Below are 17238 nucleotides of genomic sequence, written 5' to 3' on the forward strand. Positions count from 1 at the left end.
TCGTACCAGCACACGGTGCTTGTCCTGGTTTTCACGGGGATAGAGTTAATTTAGCCCAAGGAACAGCCCCTCGAAGGGGGAACACTGTGGGGTGATGTGGGTGAGGGTCACAACAGTCACCAGGGGGGAGCAGGAAAAAGGGGGCAGCCTGGACGGGGTGTGCAAGGTGGATTTGGGGTCCAGGGCTGGCAGCAGCAGCGACAGCTTTGTGCGCAGCGCGGGGGGGCCACACGCAGCTGCACTGGGATGAGAATAGCAAGTGCGGCTGGTAGCTAGGGAACAGTTGCTATGGGAGCAGGCCGAGGAGGAGTTCTCACACTCAAAAGGGGCATCTTGGGGTAAAATCCAGGAATTTTCTGCAGCCATGGAAGGAAGGAAGACAGGCAGGGGGATGGGGAGTGCCTGGAGATTGCTGTTCCCACCACGCCGGTCGGGATGCTTGTGCCGCCCTCCTGGCAATGCCTGGGCCATGACACGCTGGCACCAAGGTCCCAGGGTCACCAGCATGTTCGTGTACCTGTCACAAGTCAGGGTGGCTCTGGGGCAGGGCTGGGGGGTGAGAAGAGCCATGGCCAGCCCTAAGCAGGGCAGGGAATGGGCTCTGCCTGTCCCCAGCTCCCCCTGCCCCACGGTGTCTCAGCATCTGGGGGATGTTTCATCCCCATCCCTGTCCTTGCTGGGGGGTAGCAGCATGCAGGTGTGGGGATGCTGGTGTATGGCCACAGCTGGAGCAGGTGGATCTGGACCCCACATACACGGGTGAGCTCTGGGTGGGTCCTGAGGGCCTTGGGCAGTGCCCTGTGCTGTAGGGCTGTGGTGGCAGCTCCACAAACCATTTTCAGGGGTGAAGGATGCTCTCAGCTGTTGCCTGGGCAACGGCTCCTCCTCCAGCCCACCATGTGGCTCAGGGAGCGCTCCCCCGCCTGCCTCCCCCCCGCCACCGTGGGGAAGGGGACGGGAAGGGGAAGGGGAAGGCAGCTCCCGGCCCCCGGCACTGGCGGGGCCGGAGGCCTGGCTCCCTTCGCCCACCCTTGGCCTGGCCTGACAATGCCCGCAGGGCCCGCCATGCCCCCCACCTCCGTGATGCCCATGCCTCAAGGGAGCACCCCAGCCCCTCCGCATGGCCGCGGCCCCCTGCCCACCCTGGGTGCTGCTGGGGCACCCCCACAACTGTCGAGCCGGCGCTGCCCGGCTACCACGGCCGTGCTGTGAGGTCGGATCGCAGGAGGCGAATTCCAGCAAGGTGAGTCGGGGCCAGAGCCAAGGGGTACGGGGTAACATGGCCACTGTGGCCCTGCTGCGAGCTAGGTGGTGGAGCTTGGCCAGCTGCCGGAGCTGTTATGCCTGGCTGTGGCGGGAGCAGATTGCCAGTGGATTCCCCAGGTCATCCCCTGGCCAGGAGGGAGGAAGTCTTTCCGGCCAGGCCCCGGCAGAACAATGCGCCGTGTGTGCAGCCGCAGCGGGCACCCGGCACCCTGCCCACGGGGAGGAAGCGGCGGCGGGGTCATGGCCTGCATGGGGCACCTACACCCTCTCACCCACCCAGCATACAGCTCAGCTCTGCCCCATAACCACGCTGCCCTGCTCCTGCCACAGCCCCAGGGTGCAGTGAAGGGACAGTGAGGACTCTTGCCCACAAGCGTGGCGCAGTCCCAGGGAACCAGAGCAGTCTCCCAGGAGTGCCACGACCACTGGCCTCAGTCACAGCAGAGAAGAGCTGGTGACAACCCCCCAGTAGCAAATGGCTGAGGGAGCCCTAGCAACAAGGGACAGTTGCTCAGGCCAGGCTGGCGAGGGGTTTGCTCTGGGGTACGGCAGCCCCAAGAGAGCAGGGTGACCCCAGAATAGACTGTCATGTCTCCCAGTGCCACTTCTGTCCCTTGCTGTCCTGGGGGCCAGGCTGGCACCACTGCCCCACAGAGCCACTCGTCCCACTGCAGTGCCCAGGAGAGGCTGTAGAGGTGCCCGTTAAGGTCTTGCCAGCGGCTGGGCTGCCCTCCCTGCTGATGTCCCTGCGCCGACCTGGCCGTCACCCCGGGGAGCATTTGGTTATCACCCCCTGAGGAAGATCTGTATGGCCCTGGGGGAGCGGGTGGTTGCACCCCCGGGCACCCCCGGGCGAGTGCGAGGCCACGGACAGTGGGAGCCCGTGGCACCACCCCACGGGCCATCACCTCTCTGGACCGGGAGCCGCCACCCGGGAATCCCAGTCCCCCATCCCGTGGGGCTACCGCCGGGGGATACCCCGTCCCTCTCGCCATAGGCATCCCACCGCCGTTCCCCGGGGGCAGGGCGGGGGAATCCCGTGTAAGTGCCGGTCTCCCCGCCGGTAGCCCCCGCGCGGCGGCGGGTCCCGGGGCGGAGGGCGCGGGGGGCCCGCGGGTCCCTCCCCGAGCCGAGGGCGGGGCGGAGCGGCGGGGCGGGAGCCCGGGCGGGCGGGGCGGCGCGCGGCGGCGGCGCGGGAGCGCTCACCGGAGACAAAGGCAGCGCCGGGAGGCGGCGGCGGTGCCGCGCACCGGGCGCGCACCGGGCCCCCTCCCCCGCCGCCCTATGGAGCCGCCGCCCGCCGCCTGAGCCACGTGCGCCGCCGCCGCCGGTAACGGGAGCCGCGGAGGGAGCGGGCGCGGCGCCTCCGCCTGTTGCGCGGTGCGGGGGCAGCGGGGCCGGGGCGGGGGCGGGCGGGGGCGGGCGGGGCCGCCGCCACCGGGGACCGCGGCGGGGGCGCGCGGCGCGTACCGAGGCGCGCATCTCCGGTCTGGCCTCGGCGGGCGCGCGCCCCGGGGGAGAAGGAGGATGATGAGGAAGGGGTGCCGCGCCCGGCACCGAGAGCGGGGAGGTTCCCCGCCGGGGTGTCACCCTCCCGGCGGAGGCACCGGGCAGGGATGCGACGCGGGTAGCGGGGCCCAGGCCGCGGCCGGGGGCAGCGGGGCGGCCCGGGGGTACCGGCGAGGCCCGGCTTGGCACCCGCTCCGCTCCCCGCCCGGTATGAGTGTCTCCAGCCCGGCCCCGCTCCTCCCCCAGCCCGCAAGTCCCCGGCAGCCCCGCTCCCCCCGCACGCCCCAGCTGCGAACGCCCCCGGTCCGCGGCGCCGCCAGCCAGCCCTGCACCGCTTCCTGGTGTCCCCCCGGCCGTCATCCCGGATCTCGACCCACGGCCCTTCCCGCACGGTGCCCCCCTCCCCGGGGATGCCCAGGCTGCCGGCGCGGAGCCTGTTGCAGCCGCGGCTGGTGAGCCCTGCCTGCACCCAGTGGCCTCAGCCGGGCAGCGGGGACCCCCTCCCCATACACCCACATCGCAGCACTGCCTCTGCCCACGCGTTTGTCTGCCTGATGGAGCAGCCCCCACTGCCTGCCAGTGGCCAGGGCCCCTGACCCCTTCCTTCTCCATTACTCCTTCCTTCCCCATTGTTTCTTCCTTCCCCATCGCTCCTTCCTTCCGCCGGGCTCGGCCCTCCGGCCCTGCCAGCACCCTCAGCACCTGGTGGCACTGCCGTCCCCTTGCCGGCAGCGTGGCCCTGGCCCGCAGGGTGGTCGAGCACCCCGCACCCCTTCGGCTGTCTGTGAGCGGAGCCACACGAGTGGTCTCCCAGCCTTCGACTGCCACCGCTCCATGCTCACCCTCCTCCTTGCTACCGAGCCCGTTTTCTCCCACACCACCACAATGAGAATCCTGATGGGTGCTTACTTGCCTGCCTGCGAGCACCCATGGGTGCTGCTCCCTGTGCACTGAGAGGCACACCTGCCCCTAGTACACACCATTGTCATTCGGTGCTGGGTTGGACATGGCTGAGCTATCACCCTGTCTGAAGGCTGGGACCTGGCAGGGGTGATGGTTCCCATCCTCACCACCCCTTGGCCCTGCATTGCTGTGTTGAGGTGCCACCATCCCCTGAGCCCCCTCGGGTGGCTGCGAGGCCAGCGATGGCCACAGTGCACATGCTCTTCCAAGCGCCACGTGCCACAGGCAACCGGCAGCTCTGCACATCCCTCATTCTCCCTGGGGCACCCCAGGGCACCCCACTGTGTGGCAGCACAGGGATGAATGAGCTTGCCTGGGCTCAGCAGCCAATTTGGGGTGTGCTGGGTGAGCAGGAAAAGGGGATCCCAGTGGGCACCCCATGATCTGAAAGGTCAGGACCAGAGCATCTATCTCCTGCCCCAGAGTTCCCGGCAGTGCTATGGAGGGGTTCTGGGTGGGGTGTACAGGTTTGCAGCCATGGAGGCAATGATGGGGTGCATGAGGGGGGCCAGGCACGCTTCCCCTCCGGCTGCGGGCACTGCAGCGCATGTAGAGCGAGTCACCATGGGAACAGGGCGTCCACGTTTCTGTGTCGCTCACGCTCGCGTCTGTCTCGTTGCAGGGCCCCCACCCCGGCGGTTTTCCCCAGCGATGGGCAGCAGGACCCTGCCAGCCCCATCCCCCCACCGCCCGCCCCGCCGGCCCCCCGCCCCGCCGCCCGCCCAGCGCACCCACGCCTGACCCACCCGCTCCAGCCCCCCCCAGCTCTATGGCAAGGATGGACCCCTGACGGCAGGCACCCGCGGGCCAGAGGAGACGGCGCCGGGCACAGCCCGGGGAGATGCCCTCGGCGGCCCTGACAGCATCGGGTCCTCCCTGACCCTGCCGCCGCCCTGAGCATCCCGTCCCCCACCCCGAGGGCAGGGAAAGGCGGGGGCCTCCCCCCGGGTCCGGCAGTCAAGATGGTGATGTCCCAGGGCACCTACACCTTCCTCACCTGCTTTGCGGGCTTCTGGCTCATCTGGGGCCTCATCGTGCTGCTGTGCTGCTTCTGCAGCTACCTGCGGCGGCGGGTGAAGCGGCAGCAGGAGGAGCGGCTGCGGGAGCAGAGCCTGCGCGCGCTGGAGATGGAGCCACTGCACTATGAGGGTTACAGGGGCAGCCCCCCCGGCATCGCCATTCCCCACCGCCTCCGCCTCGACCCCCACCATCATCATCACCCCCACCACATCCCACCCCCCCGGCCCTGGAGCTGCCGGCACGGTAAGGAGCAGGGAGGGGCTCTCGCATCCCCGGAGCACGTGCCTCCCCCTGTTTTGGGGGGGATACGACGTGAGAGCCAGAGCGCAGCGCTGACGGCAGCAGGGGTCCGGGGGGGGCTTTGCCTTGCAGAGTCGGACCTGTCAAAGCCGCCGTGCTATGAGGAAGCTCTGTTGATGGCAGAGCCCCCCCCACCATACAGCGAGGTGCTGATGGACACACGGGGGCTCTACCGCAAAATCAACGCCCCTTTCCTGAGCCACGAGCGGCTGGAGAAGCAGGAGCAGCCCCCCAGCTACAAACCACTTTTCCTCGATGCCAGCTATGGTTCGGCACTGCACCTGCCCCGCTCTGCCAGCCCTGGCCCTGCCTGCCCGGACCTCTACCTGCAGCAGGAGTGCTCCCCACGCATGTTTCCCAGCTGGACGGACTCGGAGCTCAGCAGCAGGGACACCTACGAGCCAGGACCCTGGCACCTCCCAGTCTCCATGCCCCTCTTCGGCAGGACTACCGCTGTGTAACGGCAGCTGCGGGGGACCCCCGGACCTTGCCATGCACCTGGGGAGTGGGTGGTTTTGATTGCCCATGTCACCTCGGGGACACCCGCCCCGGCGCGGGCCATCGCCGCCGGCGCGGAAGGGGCTGGTTCCCCGTCTGGCCCCCGCCAGCCCCCCCATGGCCGGGGTCGCTGGGGACCCGGACTCTGCTCTGTTTCTTAAATTTTTTGTTTGTTACAGTTTGAGAATAAAAGTTTGTGGCTCGGGTTTGCCTCCCGGCAGGCTGGCATCATGGGACCCCCACACCTCTCCCAGCCCTCCCTGCCCCCCCAGCAGGCTGCAGCCCCCGTGGGAGACGCTTTATTTATTAACAGACATGAGCACACTGCCGGTACAGAACTTGTGCTTTCCAAAAAGTTTCCAAGGGGAACAGGGGGAGAGGGGCCAAGCAGGGGCCAAGCAGGAGGGGATGGGGCTCCCAGCAAGGAGAGTCGGGAAGGGGTAAAAGCCCCCACACCAGCTCCCTGCTGGGATTTGGGGGGGGACGCTGCTGGCCGCAGCCTCGCCTCGGTTGGGTCACTTTATTGCCATATTCATTTATTATTATTATTATTATTATTATTTCTTTTCTTTGAACTCGTGCAAAGTACTGGGGGACTCCTGGGGGGGGCACGAAGAGAACGAGGACCCTGTCCCACAGCCAGGCAGGGGATGCGAGCGTGTGTGTCGTCCCCCCCAAAGGGGCGCTGGGGTATCGGGGGGGGGCTGCTAAGGGGGGGCTGGGGGGCTGACACGGCTCCTACCGACAACTTAAAAAAGAGAGGAGAAGGGGGGGCTGTAAAAGGTGCCCCGGGGCGGGGTTGCAGCGGGGCGGCCCCCACCTGGAGGCCTCATCCTGCGGGGCCCCAGTGGGGTGAGGGGGGGGCCCGGCCCCTGGCTGCAGCCCCCTCGTGCCCCGCGCCGGCCGGGGCAGGCTGCCTGCGCCGGCAGCGGGGCCTGGGCTTACAGGGCCCCCCCAAAACTCTCCTCCTCCTCGGGCAGGGGGTCTGCATCCCAGCATGTGATGTCGATCTCTGGAGGACAGGGAGGGGGGGGTCAAGATGGCTTGGGGTGCCCCATGGAGGAACAGACCTCACTCCTCACTGTCCTCACTCACCTGGGGGCTTGTTGTAGAAGACAGGCTGGGGGGCTTTGGCCGACAGCTCCTCGGGGGGGGGCACCTCCTCCTCTTGGGACTGGCTGAAGTAGCCCTCGCTGGCCTGGGGGGGTGGGGGGCAGGTGGTCAGGACCCCCCCAGCCACCCCATCACACCCTGACCTCCCACCCCCAGTGGTGCTCACCTGTTCCCCACGACCTGGCGTCCCGTCCTTGGGGGCCATCTCCCCATTGGTGATGGGGGGACTCTCTCTGCCCGGACTGTCCTCCTGGGGCACGTGCTGGCAGCCAAGCCCCTGGGACTGAAGGTCCCCCTCGCCAGCTGCTTCATCTTCCTCATCCTCCTGCTCCACATCGCAGAAGGTGGCAGGGGGCTCAGGCAGCTCGTCCAGGCTCAGCAGGGCCCCCTCCTCGGGCAGTGCGGATGGGGGGACTTCGGGGACAGGGGCAGCAGGCAGGGGCCAAGCAGCTGGGGGGTTTGCCCCATCACTCTGCCACAGGTCGATGAGGCTCTCGGGGTTGGGAGCCTCCCCAGTCTGAGGCTCGGCGGCCATGGGCAGTGGGGAGGGCTCGGTGGGCTCCAGGGTCACCAGGTCCCCCAGGGCATCACCCCCCGCTGTCCACACCGACCTGGGGCTGCTGGGCTCATCCCCGGGGGGCTCAGTGGCCTTGTCCTCAGACCCTGGGAAGGGCCAGTGCTGCTCGGGCGTGGCTGGCCCGGGCTCCTGTGCGCTGGGGCTGGGGGACTCTGCAAGGAGGGGACAGCAGTCAGTGGGGACAGACACCCTCATCCACAGCTGGGTGTCACCCAGGAACAGGGCTGCAGCTGGAGGGGACTGGGGGTCCTATGGACCGGGCACAGTGTGGGGATGCTGCAGGGATGGGTGGGAGTGGCTGTACAGGGAGGGGACTGTGGCATGCACCAGGGGACCAGGAGTGAGTGGACATGGGGAGGGGGCAAGGTGATCCCTTGGGGAGCAGCTGGAAGGCAGAAGGGGCTGTGGAGGAGGCGGGAGAAGGGAAAGCTGGGATGCAAGATCCCAAGGGGCCAAGTGGGGATGCAGCAGGGACACATGGCACCAGCAGCAGAACTGGCTTGGATGCAGTGGGGTACAGTGGGGCAGAGGGGATGCACAGGGGGATGCAGCAGCCCTGGCAAGGATGGTACAGTGGGACAGTGCGATAGGGCAGCATCGCACTGGGATGTGCAGCAGGGACAGCCAGCATGTACAGAGCACGGGGAATGCACTGGAGATGGGGGGGATGCATGACGGAGGCTGCAGCAGAGACAGCAGGGATGCACTGGTGTCAGGAAATGCACTGGAGGCAGCAGGGATGCAGCAATGACGGCAGGGCTGCACTGGGGGATGCAGCAGAGACGGCGGGGATGCAGCGGCACAGAACAGCAGGTACGGCGGGGATGTGCTGGGGGACACAGCAGAGACGGTGGGGATACACCAAGGGGTACAGGCAGGACAGCACGGATGCACTGAGCGATGCAAAGGCGGTTGGCAGAGCTGCAGGGGGGGCTGCAGCAGAGCCAGGGGGGCTGCAGCAGGCAATGTGCTGTGGGACACAGCAGAGATGGCAGGGATATGCTGAGGGATGCAGATGGGACAGCACAGATGCACTGAGCAATGCATGGGCAGTTGGCAGGGCTGCAGGGGGGGCTGCAGCAGAGCCAGAGGGCTGCAGTGGGGGATGCACCGTGGGAAACCACGGGGGTGGGCCCAGGCAGCCCCGGGCAGGGGGAGGCAGTGCCAGCCCTGTGCCCACCTTTGGGCGTTGCCGGCGTCTCGTCAGCGGACGCGCGGGTGCCCGGGTCGCCCAGCGGCGTGGCGGCCGGGCTGGGCTCGCAGGGGCTGCAGCCCGCTGCTGAGGCCTTGCGGAAGGCGTCCGACTGGCTGCCTGCGGACAAGGGAGATGGGGTGGCGTGGGAGGGCTGCCCACATCAAGGGGGAGACCAGCACCCCAGCACCGCTCCTGCCCCACACCAACCCAGCTGCCAGTTGCCAAATGCACATCACCATGTACCAGCCACCATGTCGTCCCTCCTGGGTGGCAGGGCAGAGGCTTCTATGGCTGCAGCAACCACCATGACCCCTCCAGGCATCCCTACCACCCCAGGCCCTGCACCTGCCAGACACAGGGACGGGCAGCCCCGTACCTGCCATGGTGCACACTGGCCCTGCCCACACGTCGCCTAGTTGTGCCCTGGCACTGCCCTGGCACTGCTTTGCCCCTGCAGGTACAGCTTTGTGCCCTGTCACCCATGCCTGGCAGGAGCACAACGCTACATGGCCCCCCGCCTGCCCTTCGGCACAGCTCCACATGATCCAAGGCATCACTTTTTCCATCCCATGCTGCTCCATGGGCACAGTCCTGCATGGTTCAGGGCAGAGATTTCCCATCCCCCTCTGCCCCATGGGCACAGTCATCCCATCCCCTTCTTCCCTATAGGCACAGCCCCACATGATCCTGGGCGCAGCCCTTTCCATCCTATCCTCCCCCATGGGCACAGCCCCATATGGTCCTGGGCACAGCCTTTTCCATTCCACACTGCCCCATGAGCACAGTCCTGCATGATCCAGGGCACAGCTGTCCTGTCCCATTTATGTTCCATTGCCAGAGCCTGTCCTGTGCCCCCTCTACCCCATGGGCACAGTCTGCTCCATCCCACCACAGAGCATCAACTCCCCAGGCATCACTCTGCCCTGTCCCCATCTGACCCATGGGCACAGCCTGCCCAACACCCCCTCCCCAGGGGCACAGCCCCAGCAGGGCATGCCGAGTGCCCAGGGGTGCGGGCACGGTCCTGCCTGGGTGCCCGTCCCCCTCAGGGTGCCCACAAGAGGGGCGATGCCTCCGCTGTCGGTCCGGTGTGCCGTGGGGCTGGGGGGCTCTGGGGCAGCTGCCCACGGCTCGGCCCCCCGGAGCTGTGTGCCCGCGAGCTCCCAGCTACCTACATGGGAAGAAAGAGGAGAGATTTGGGGTGCGGTGGCAGGTGATATAGGGGAAGGGGGTCCGCGGGGGGGAGGAGGAGGAGGAGGAGGAAGAAGGCGGCCCACTGTCAGCTGTCTTTATGAAAGGACAGTGAAGACGACCTGTGAGAGAAAGACAGACGGACGGACAGACGGAGAGAGAGAGAGAGAGATGAGTCAGTCCCTGCTCAGCACAGTTATGATGGGGCTGGAGCATCAGGGCACCGGGATGGGAGGCCAGACGGATGGGAGGCAACACCGACAGCATGGCAGGAGAATGGCAGGAGAAGAGGATGGAAAGGCAGCAGGACAGAAAGATGGGAGGCAGCACTGCCTGGCCAGGGGAGGAGAGAGGCCAGAACACGGCCGTGGGACCAACTATGTGCTCAGGCACAGCACAACCCCACAGTGTGAATCTACGGCACAACCCACGGCACAGCCCACAGCACTGCCCCAAGGCACAGCACCACAGCACAACCCCACAGCACAGCCCCACGGCACAGCCCATGGCACAACCCATGGCAAAACACCACAGCAAGGACACACATCACAGGCTCCCTCCTGGCACAGCCACCCCAGCACAGCACCATGACACGGCCCCACGGCCGGAGGCACTCACCAGGACAGCCAGTCCCTGCCCGAGAGCCATAAAAACAATTCCGGGGCTGGACCCCAGACTGTGGGGCAGCCTGGTCTCTCCATGGGGCACCCCCTGCCAGCTGGCAGCACACTGAGTGCCCCACATCTGCCTCACTCACTCCTGCCCCTTTTAGCTCTCATCATGGGACGTGTTCCCAAGCAATCCCTGGACCTCCAGCTGTCTCTCCTGCTGTACCAACCACGCACCCAACCTGGCTGCTGGTGCAGTGCTGTGACAGGTGAGCGGACGACACTGAGCAGGGAGCAGGGTGAGCCCCCTTTTGCTGAAAACACCCCGACATCCAGCCCTGCCAAGCTGCCCCAGCTGCAGGGGCCACGTGATTTGCGGTGGCAGCGGCGGTGATAGTGGCAGTGATGGTGGCACAGCAGGGGAGGATGATCCCTGCCATCCTTGTGACCTTGGCACCCAGAACCACGGTGCCAGGGATGGCAAAGGGTACACACACACACCCCCCATTGCATCCCTTGTCCCTCCAAATCCCACTGTGATTTGTTGAGCTGTGACACCACACTCACCTGCTCCACAGGCCCCCTTAGTCTCTCAGTGCCCACCCCCCTGCCCACAGCCCCCCCTCAGCCCCTCACCTGTCCTGTGGCTGCCTGGTGAGACAGCATCACTGCTGCCCGATGCCACTCGCTCCTGCTGCTTGAAGAAATCCCGAGGGTTGTCGGGCCGCTGAGCAATGATGGCAGCAGCCTCCTGTGTGGATGGGGGAGGCTGAGCCCCACTGCCCTGGTGGTGTGGGGCTGTGGGACCACCCTCCATGCACCCCCGAGCTGCATCCCCACCCAGCTGTAGGCACTGCTGGCTGGAGAGTGAGGACCAGCACCAGGCACGGCCATCACCGCACTCACCTCCACCTCCGACTCCGATTTTCTGAACTGCTGCCTGTCATCCTCCTCTTGCTGGTCCCCCTGGAAAGAGATGTAGCATCACCTCCCAAGCTCTGGGATGTCCTGGGCATCCAGCTGGGAAAATTCCTTCCCCGGGGGGATGCCCAGTGGCAGTCCCGACTCCAACTTACAAAGATAGACTGCTCCTTCAGGCGCTGCCGGGCCTCCTCCGCCTCCATGCTCTGCTGCTTCCGCCTGCCATGGGGGCACGGGGGAGAGACGCTGGGCACCGGCTCCTGCCAGTCCCTGCCCCAACCCCACCCCATGAGGGACACCCATGTGCCCACCCAGCCACTTGCAGCATGTGCTCAGCCATCCCACACCCGCATCCCACCCAGCCCCTGCCGTGCCTGTGCTCCTCGATCTGCTCCTCCCGCTCCCGGTAGCGCCGCTCCCTCTCCTCCTGCTCCAGCCGCTCCTGCTCCATCCGTTCCTGCTCAAACCGCAGCCGGGCATCCAGAGCCTTTTTCCGCTCTTCCTCCTTACGCAATTCCTCCTCTTTCTGATTGGGGGGGGATGAATGAGAGGGCTGCCCATCACTCACCCTGCCCGCTCCCAGGGGCTACCGGCTGCTCCCCCATACCCCACCTTGGCCTGTTCCCAGAACTGCTCCCGGTTGAGCCGCTTCATCTCCACGGTGGCGTCAGTTTTCTGGTAAGTGGTGCCCTGGGACGGAGGAGAGGCAGGGAGGGTGGAGGGGCTGGGATCAGCGAGGGGGGATGACAGTAAGCAGCACACAGGGTGAGGGGCTGCAGCAGACAGGAGCCCCAGGCAGGAGGGATGCCCCAGACCCGCCACCATCGCCATCGCTGCCATAGGGACATTACCACGGGCTCGGTGTTCTCGTCCTCGCGCAGCCGCAGGCGGTGCAGCACCGGGCTGGAGACACGGGCCAGCCCGTTGGAGAGCCGCTGCCCGATGGCCCCTGGGTCAATGTCCTCCACGCTGCTGGCGTTGACGATGACATCGACACCCTGGGGAGGACAAGCAGCCATCAGGGTTCAGCGTTGGTTCCCCGGTGGCATCATCCCTCTCCCCAGCATCACCCACCTGGAAGAACTCGGCAATCTTGGCTACATGGCTTGCGCAGGCGCATTTGCGGGCATCTGGTACATCCTCGCCCACCTGTGGCAGCCAGGGAGGGGCTGAGCCAGGAGGGGCAGCAGGGTGACCCCCACCCCACTGACCACCACAGGACAGCAGGACTGTGGGGCACCTGTACCCCCCTGGCCACCTCCAGCTCCTCGCTCATACCCAGCCATTCCCCATGGGCACAGCCCCCCCTCAGCATGGCCCCCACACACACTCACCCAGTTGACGAGTACGTATTTGGGGAGCACGGCCTGGGGGTCCTTGACACTGCAGAAGCCATACATCACCTTCTGGATCTCAAAGTGGCCGGAAAGCTCCAGCAAACCTCCACCTGGCACAGCACTGTCAGCTCACGTCCACCCAGCACCAGGAATGGGTGCCAGGGAAAACACTGGCAGAGCCAAGTCAGTGGAGGGGACAGAGGACCTTACCTCCTGATGCTGCCAGCTTCAGGTCATCAGAGCCATCCTCATATGTGTAGAGGGCCCTGGGGAGACAATGTGGGTGAGCCATGGCCAGAGCAAGTGTGAGGAGGCCCCCTCATCTCCCCTTCCTGGTCACACTGAGGTCAGGGCAGGCCCCGGGGGACCGGCTGGCCCCCAAGCTACCACATAGCCACACCAAGCCTTTGTCCATCACCATCATCAAGGGCCAGGCTACCAGGTAGGGTGGGCAGGATGTGGGGCAGGTTTCATCCACCCATCCTTGCTGGCAGCCACAGAGCAGGGGCAGAAGTTTTGGGGACAGAATGGTCACTTGGGCACAGGGACCCACTGACTGCTGTGCCACAAGCCACCACAGCCTCACAGCTCTTTGCACACCCATCCCTGTCCCCCCACGACCCTGGCAGCTAGTGACCAGGTTTGGGGACAGCCCCGTGCCCCTGGTAGGAACCCAGAGCTGCTCACGTGCCCGTCTGCGTGAGCCGCCAGCCCAGCAGGCACCAGGCTGGGGGAGGACGCCAGAGCACCATCAGCAGCAAATCAATGTGCCGCCGGGGTGTGATGGGGCCGTCATGGAGACTGTTCCTTGGAAACCGTTCCCAGCTGATGGGAAACCCCCTGTCGCTCCCACTGTGCCCTGGCCAGCCCCCCTGGGGGCTCCACGGGGACCCCCACCAGCCTGCACCTCCCCAGGGGCACACAGCCAGCAACGGAGGGGGGACCACGCATGCCAAATTGATCCAGGGCGGGTGGGCGAGGGGATGGATGTCGCTAGGCAACCAGCATCCTCCGTCACCATGGCAACACCCCCCCATCCCAGCTGGGATGCAGCTCGCCCTGATGACGAGGTGATTAGTGAAGGGGAGCGGGGGAGGCAGGCAGGCAGCGGGGACCTGCGGGGCCTGGCAGGCACCCAAACCTGCCTGCCACCGTCACGCGCTGCACCCGGAAAGCCGGGGCCGCCCGTGCTGGATCCCCCACATCCCTGCACCACGGCTCTGCCGATCAGCATTCGGCTGGTGGTGCCCACACAGCACTTATTCAAGTCCCAAAATCCCTGTGGTGCCGGGCAGAGCCATCCTCACCCGAGCTCACAGCTTCCAGCCACAGCCTTGGGGACAGGAATCGAGGGTCCTATGGACACAGCCACCCCCAAAACAGGGCCATGCCCGGAGCTAAAAAGCAGGGGGAAGGCAGGCAGGTGCCTAACAGGAAGAGGGCCTCCCTCCGACTCCGGCACCCGCCGCCCCCCAAGCCCCTGGCAGCCAGCCGCAGATAATTGCACCAACAAGATTGACTTTAATCCGCACATCCCGATCCCGCTAATCGGCCGCCCCAGCCGGCGCCAGCTTCCTGGCCTGGAACAGCTGCAAAGTGCCGTCTGTGATGCCTGTGCCGGGGAAGGGTGGCAAATGTAGCCCCTGATCCCCCAGGAATGGGGGAGGACAGCAGCAGTTCGGGGGAGCGCAGGACCGCAGGGTGGAGGCTGGCAGGGTGGGATGCAGCCGCCTGCAGATGGGAGGAAAGAAGTAGGGCAGAGCCACAACATCACTGCCTGGGGAGCCCTGTGGGTGCTGGGGGCATCCACTGCCTCCTCTCCCCCCTGAAACCCTGCCATGCTGGGTGGTGTCTGACCACAGGGCTGATGCCTGCACCCAGGGATGCTCCCAGGGCAGCTGGGACTTGCCATGGACACAGCCCAGCAGCATGGCCTGACCCCACACCACATGGAGGTTTCCAGTCCATGGGACAGAGGGGCCATGCTGGGGCCAGCAGCATCCCCCCGGGGTGCCCCCAGTGACCCACAGCTCAACGGTATCACCATGACCCCCTGGCTGTGGGGACCAGCTGTGCCACAGCAGGTGCTGGCAGCATCATGCATCATTTACCTCCCTTCCATGGGCTTTAATCCCTCCACCCAACCCATACAGCCTCTTCCTACCCCAAGGCTCCAGGTATGTGGGTCACCTGTGGGTGGAGGTGGCCCATGCAGCCCAGGGAGGGCTCCCTGTAGGGGGGGGGGCTCCAGCAAGGATCTCCCATCACTCCATCAAGGAGAGCACGGCCCCATTGCCCTTGCATGGCCCTGCTGCTTACTGAAGCAGGCAGAGCAGTACCTCTGGGTGCCAGCAGCCAGGGCTCCCACAGCAGCCCACCCCCCACGCCATGGCAGGGTCACATGGCCCCAGCCTCCCCTCCCAGCCCCAGCACATGTGTTTCCAATGTAGCTGAGAACTCCAGGGAGTCGGCGTGCTCAGAAAGCAGCACCAAATTCCTTTCCGATCGAGTAATGGGCCCCAGCAGCCTTCGCGGGGCTGGGCAGGGGGAGGGGATGGTCGGACCCTCCAGGACCGGGCTGGAGCAGGGGGAATCCCAGACTAAACACAGAGATCCCGGCCAGGCAAGAGCGTGGCATCCCCCGGCACTGGCCCAGGACCAGGCTCTAGCTCAGTGTCCTCCCAGACCCTGGCTCAGCGAGGCTGGGCCCCCACTCCGTGGGACTGTTCCCATCACCTTGCCCGATGCAGCCCCCCCAACATCACCCCTCATCCCGCACCCCGGCATCGGGCCCTGCAGCAGGGATGCTGGCACCCCGGTGACCATGGGATGGAGCAGCTGGGGACGACGGCAATCTCAGTTCCGAGGACGGGGATGAAGAGGGATCACTGCCCGGCCGGGCTCAACGCTGGAGAGGCAGGGGGCGGCCCCGGCATCAGCACTCGCCTTCCCGGGAACCGATTTTGCTGCTCTCAGCAGCTTTGGCAGGGACGGCTCCTTTGCAGCGGATGCCGGGAAGCGAGATGTACCCAGAGCTGACAGCTGCCGCCTGGCCGGCAACACGCACGGAGCTTGCCCACAGCGCCCTTGGGCTGCCAGCGGGACCGCGAGGCCCCACGGAGACCGCAGGGCTGGTGGGGACCAGGACCTACCCAGGCCCACACAGCACTACACAGCCCTGTCCCGAGAGCAGGGACCCGGCTAAAGATGGGCGTGTGCCCGGCTGGGCGGTGGGTGCAGCCCAGCTGGGAGGTGGGTGCCCCAGCTGTGTGGTGGGTGCATGGTAGCCCCCTCCCTGCCCTCTCCGAGAGCATCATGCACAGCATGCACCCAGCACCCACACTGCCCAGTGCCCCGGCTCTGCCCAGCGAGCTGCACCCTGGCGAACCGGCAGCATCCCCACACGGCACAGGCACCCTGGGGGGCAACGAGGGGGTCTCGGGGAAGACGGCCCCAGACGGCCCCAGCCAGCCCCACGGCACCAGGGTGGAGTGGGAGATGCGGGTGGGCGCTGGGGGACACGGGCTGGCGGGGGGTGACGCTCCCTGCAGCGGGGCCTGGATCCAGCCGGGCCCCAGCACCGCAGAACCGGGTGCCCTGCACTGGGGGCAGGACAGGCAGGGTGGGCAGCCGAGGGGTCCCACCGGAGAGAGCCACCCCCCACCCCAAGTCTGCAGCAATCCCAGCCCACCGGGGCAATCCTAGGCCGATGCACCGAGGCCCCCCAGGGATGTGGCACCCCCGGAACTTGGGGGATCCGGGGATAGCGGGGCGGCGTGGGATGCTTGGTGCCCCCGCGGTCGCAGGCCTCGCCCCGCCGGGCAGCGGGACCGCCCGCTGTCGGGGCACCGGCGGCGCCGGTCGGGGAGCGAGGCCGGGCTGGGGGCGCCCCGATCCCCTCCCCATCTCCCGCCCCCCAGGCGCTCCTGCCCGCGACTCCGGCCCCAGACAATGGCAAGGGACCGGGGCCGGGCCCACCATCGGGGAACCCCCTGGGGCCCTCCCCGCCGTACGCGGACCCCCCGTTCCCGGCTCTCGCTGCCCGACGGGGGGTCGCGCCGGGCCGGGCCGGGGGCTCCGGGGGGCGGCGGGTCCCGGCGCTTGCACGTGCCGGCCCGACGCAGACAAAGCGGGGACCGCGCCCCGGCCCGGTGCGGCGGCGGAGGGCAGGTGCGGGCACCGGGGGCGGCGGGCCGGGCACACCCCCCGCCGCCCCGCCCGCCTTTGTGTGCCGGGGCTCCCGGGGACGGCGGGGGGCGCAGCGCGGGGCGCGGCCGGTGTTACCGGGCGGCTCCGTGCACAAAGGGCGGCGGCGGCGGCGGGGACAAAGGGGCGGCGGCGGCGGCGGGCGCGCTCACCAGTCGGTGGGGCTGTCCTCGCCGATCACGTCCTGGTAGGAGGCGAGCAGCTCCAGGCGGTGCGCCGCGAAGCCGACGCCAGCCATGGCAGGGCCGGGATGCTGCCGGGGGACCGGAGGGACCGGCCGCCTGCCCGCCTCCGAGACACTGCCGCAGCGGCCGGGCGGAGGGGCGAGCGGCGGGGAGGCTCCGCCCGCCGCCGCGCCCGGTCCTAGCGCCGCGAACGGCGGCCCCCTTCCCCTCCCCTCCGCCCCCCGCCGACCGGCCCCCGCCCCCGCCGCGCCCCCGGGGCGCCCCCAGGGCACGCCGCCGACCGCGCCGAGCGGCCCCGGGCCGGGACTCCGGGGGTGCGGGCGGCATCGCCCCCGCCCAGGGCTGCCCC

General features: G+C 67.5%; 2 protein-coding genes across 10 annotated transcripts; one reads left to right on the forward strand and one right to left on the reverse strand.

Moving 5' to 3' along the window:
• Positions 1-836: 836 nt before the first annotated feature.
• Positions 837-5761, forward strand: PRR7 (proline rich 7, synaptic). Of its 7 annotated transcripts, none has more exons than XM_064671813.1 (3): positions 837-1243; positions 4796-5001; positions 5104-5761. In XM_064671813.1, exons 1-3 carry the CDS (start codon positions 852-854, stop codon positions 5517-5519), a joined length of 1014 nt encoding a protein of 337 aa, XP_064527883.1. In that variant the 5' UTR covers positions 837-851; the 3' UTR covers positions 5520-5761. The 7 variants fall into 7 exon arrangements, with proteins under 7 accessions (XP_064527883.1, XP_064527884.1, XP_064527882.1 ...); XM_064671814.1 differs by having other exon boundaries at positions 5131-5761; XM_064671818.1 differs by having other exon boundaries at positions 934-1243; positions 4361-5001; positions 5131-5761.
• Positions 5762-5844: 83 nt separating this feature from the next.
• Positions 5845-17006, reverse strand: DBN1 (drebrin 1). Of its 3 annotated transcripts, XM_064671804.1 has the most exons (15): positions 16857-17005; positions 12709-12764; positions 12496-12608; positions 12236-12310; positions 12013-12159; positions 11774-11851; positions 11536-11687; positions 11317-11380; positions 11147-11206; positions 10877-10991; positions 9617-9754; positions 8427-8558; positions 6836-7398; positions 6652-6754; positions 5845-6568 (listed from the first exon to the last, which is right to left on the reverse strand). In XM_064671804.1, exons 1-15 carry the CDS (start codon positions 16940-16942, stop codon positions 6498-6500), a joined length of 1953 nt encoding a protein of 650 aa, XP_064527874.1. In that variant the 5' UTR covers positions 16943-17005; the 3' UTR covers positions 5845-6497. The 3 variants fall into 3 exon arrangements, with proteins under 3 accessions (XP_064527874.1, XP_064527876.1, XP_064527875.1); XM_064671806.1 differs by lacking the exon at positions 9617-9754 and having other exon boundaries at positions 16857-17006; XM_064671805.1 differs by lacking the exons at positions 8427-8558; positions 9617-9754; positions 16857-17005.
• Positions 17007-17238: the final 232 nt, after the last annotated feature.

The sequence above is a fragment of the Pseudopipra pipra genome, chromosome 15, assembly GCF_036250125.1.
Source record: "Pseudopipra pipra isolate bDixPip1 chromosome 15, bDixPip1.hap1, whole genome shotgun sequence".
In the NCBI taxonomy this organism is placed as follows: Eukaryota; Metazoa; Chordata; class Aves; order Passeriformes; family Pipridae; genus Pseudopipra; species Pseudopipra pipra.

Excerpts from the sequence above, each read along its gene's own strand:
- PRR7 (XM_064671812.1), top strand. The coding sequence starts at position 852 with ATGCTCTCAGCTGTTGCCTGGGCAACGGCTCCTCCTCCAGCCCACCAT. Across the intron at positions 1,244-4,795 it reads AGGAGGCGAATTCCAGCAAG|CTACCTGCGGCGGCGGGTGA; the intron begins GTGAGTCGGGGC and ends CTGCTTCTGCAG.
- DBN1 (XM_064671804.1), bottom strand. The coding sequence starts at position 16,942 with ATGGCTGGCGTCGGCTTCGCGGCGCACCGCCTGGAGCTGCTCGCCTCC. Across the intron at positions 12,311-12,495 it reads AATACGTACTCGTCAACTGG|GTGGGCGAGGATGTACCAGA; the intron begins GTGAGTGTGTGT and ends TGGCTGCCACAG. Across the intron at positions 6,569-6,651 it reads CTTCTACAACAAGCCCCCAG|AGATCGACATCACATGCTGG; the intron begins GTGAGTGAGGAC and ends CCTGTCCTCCAG.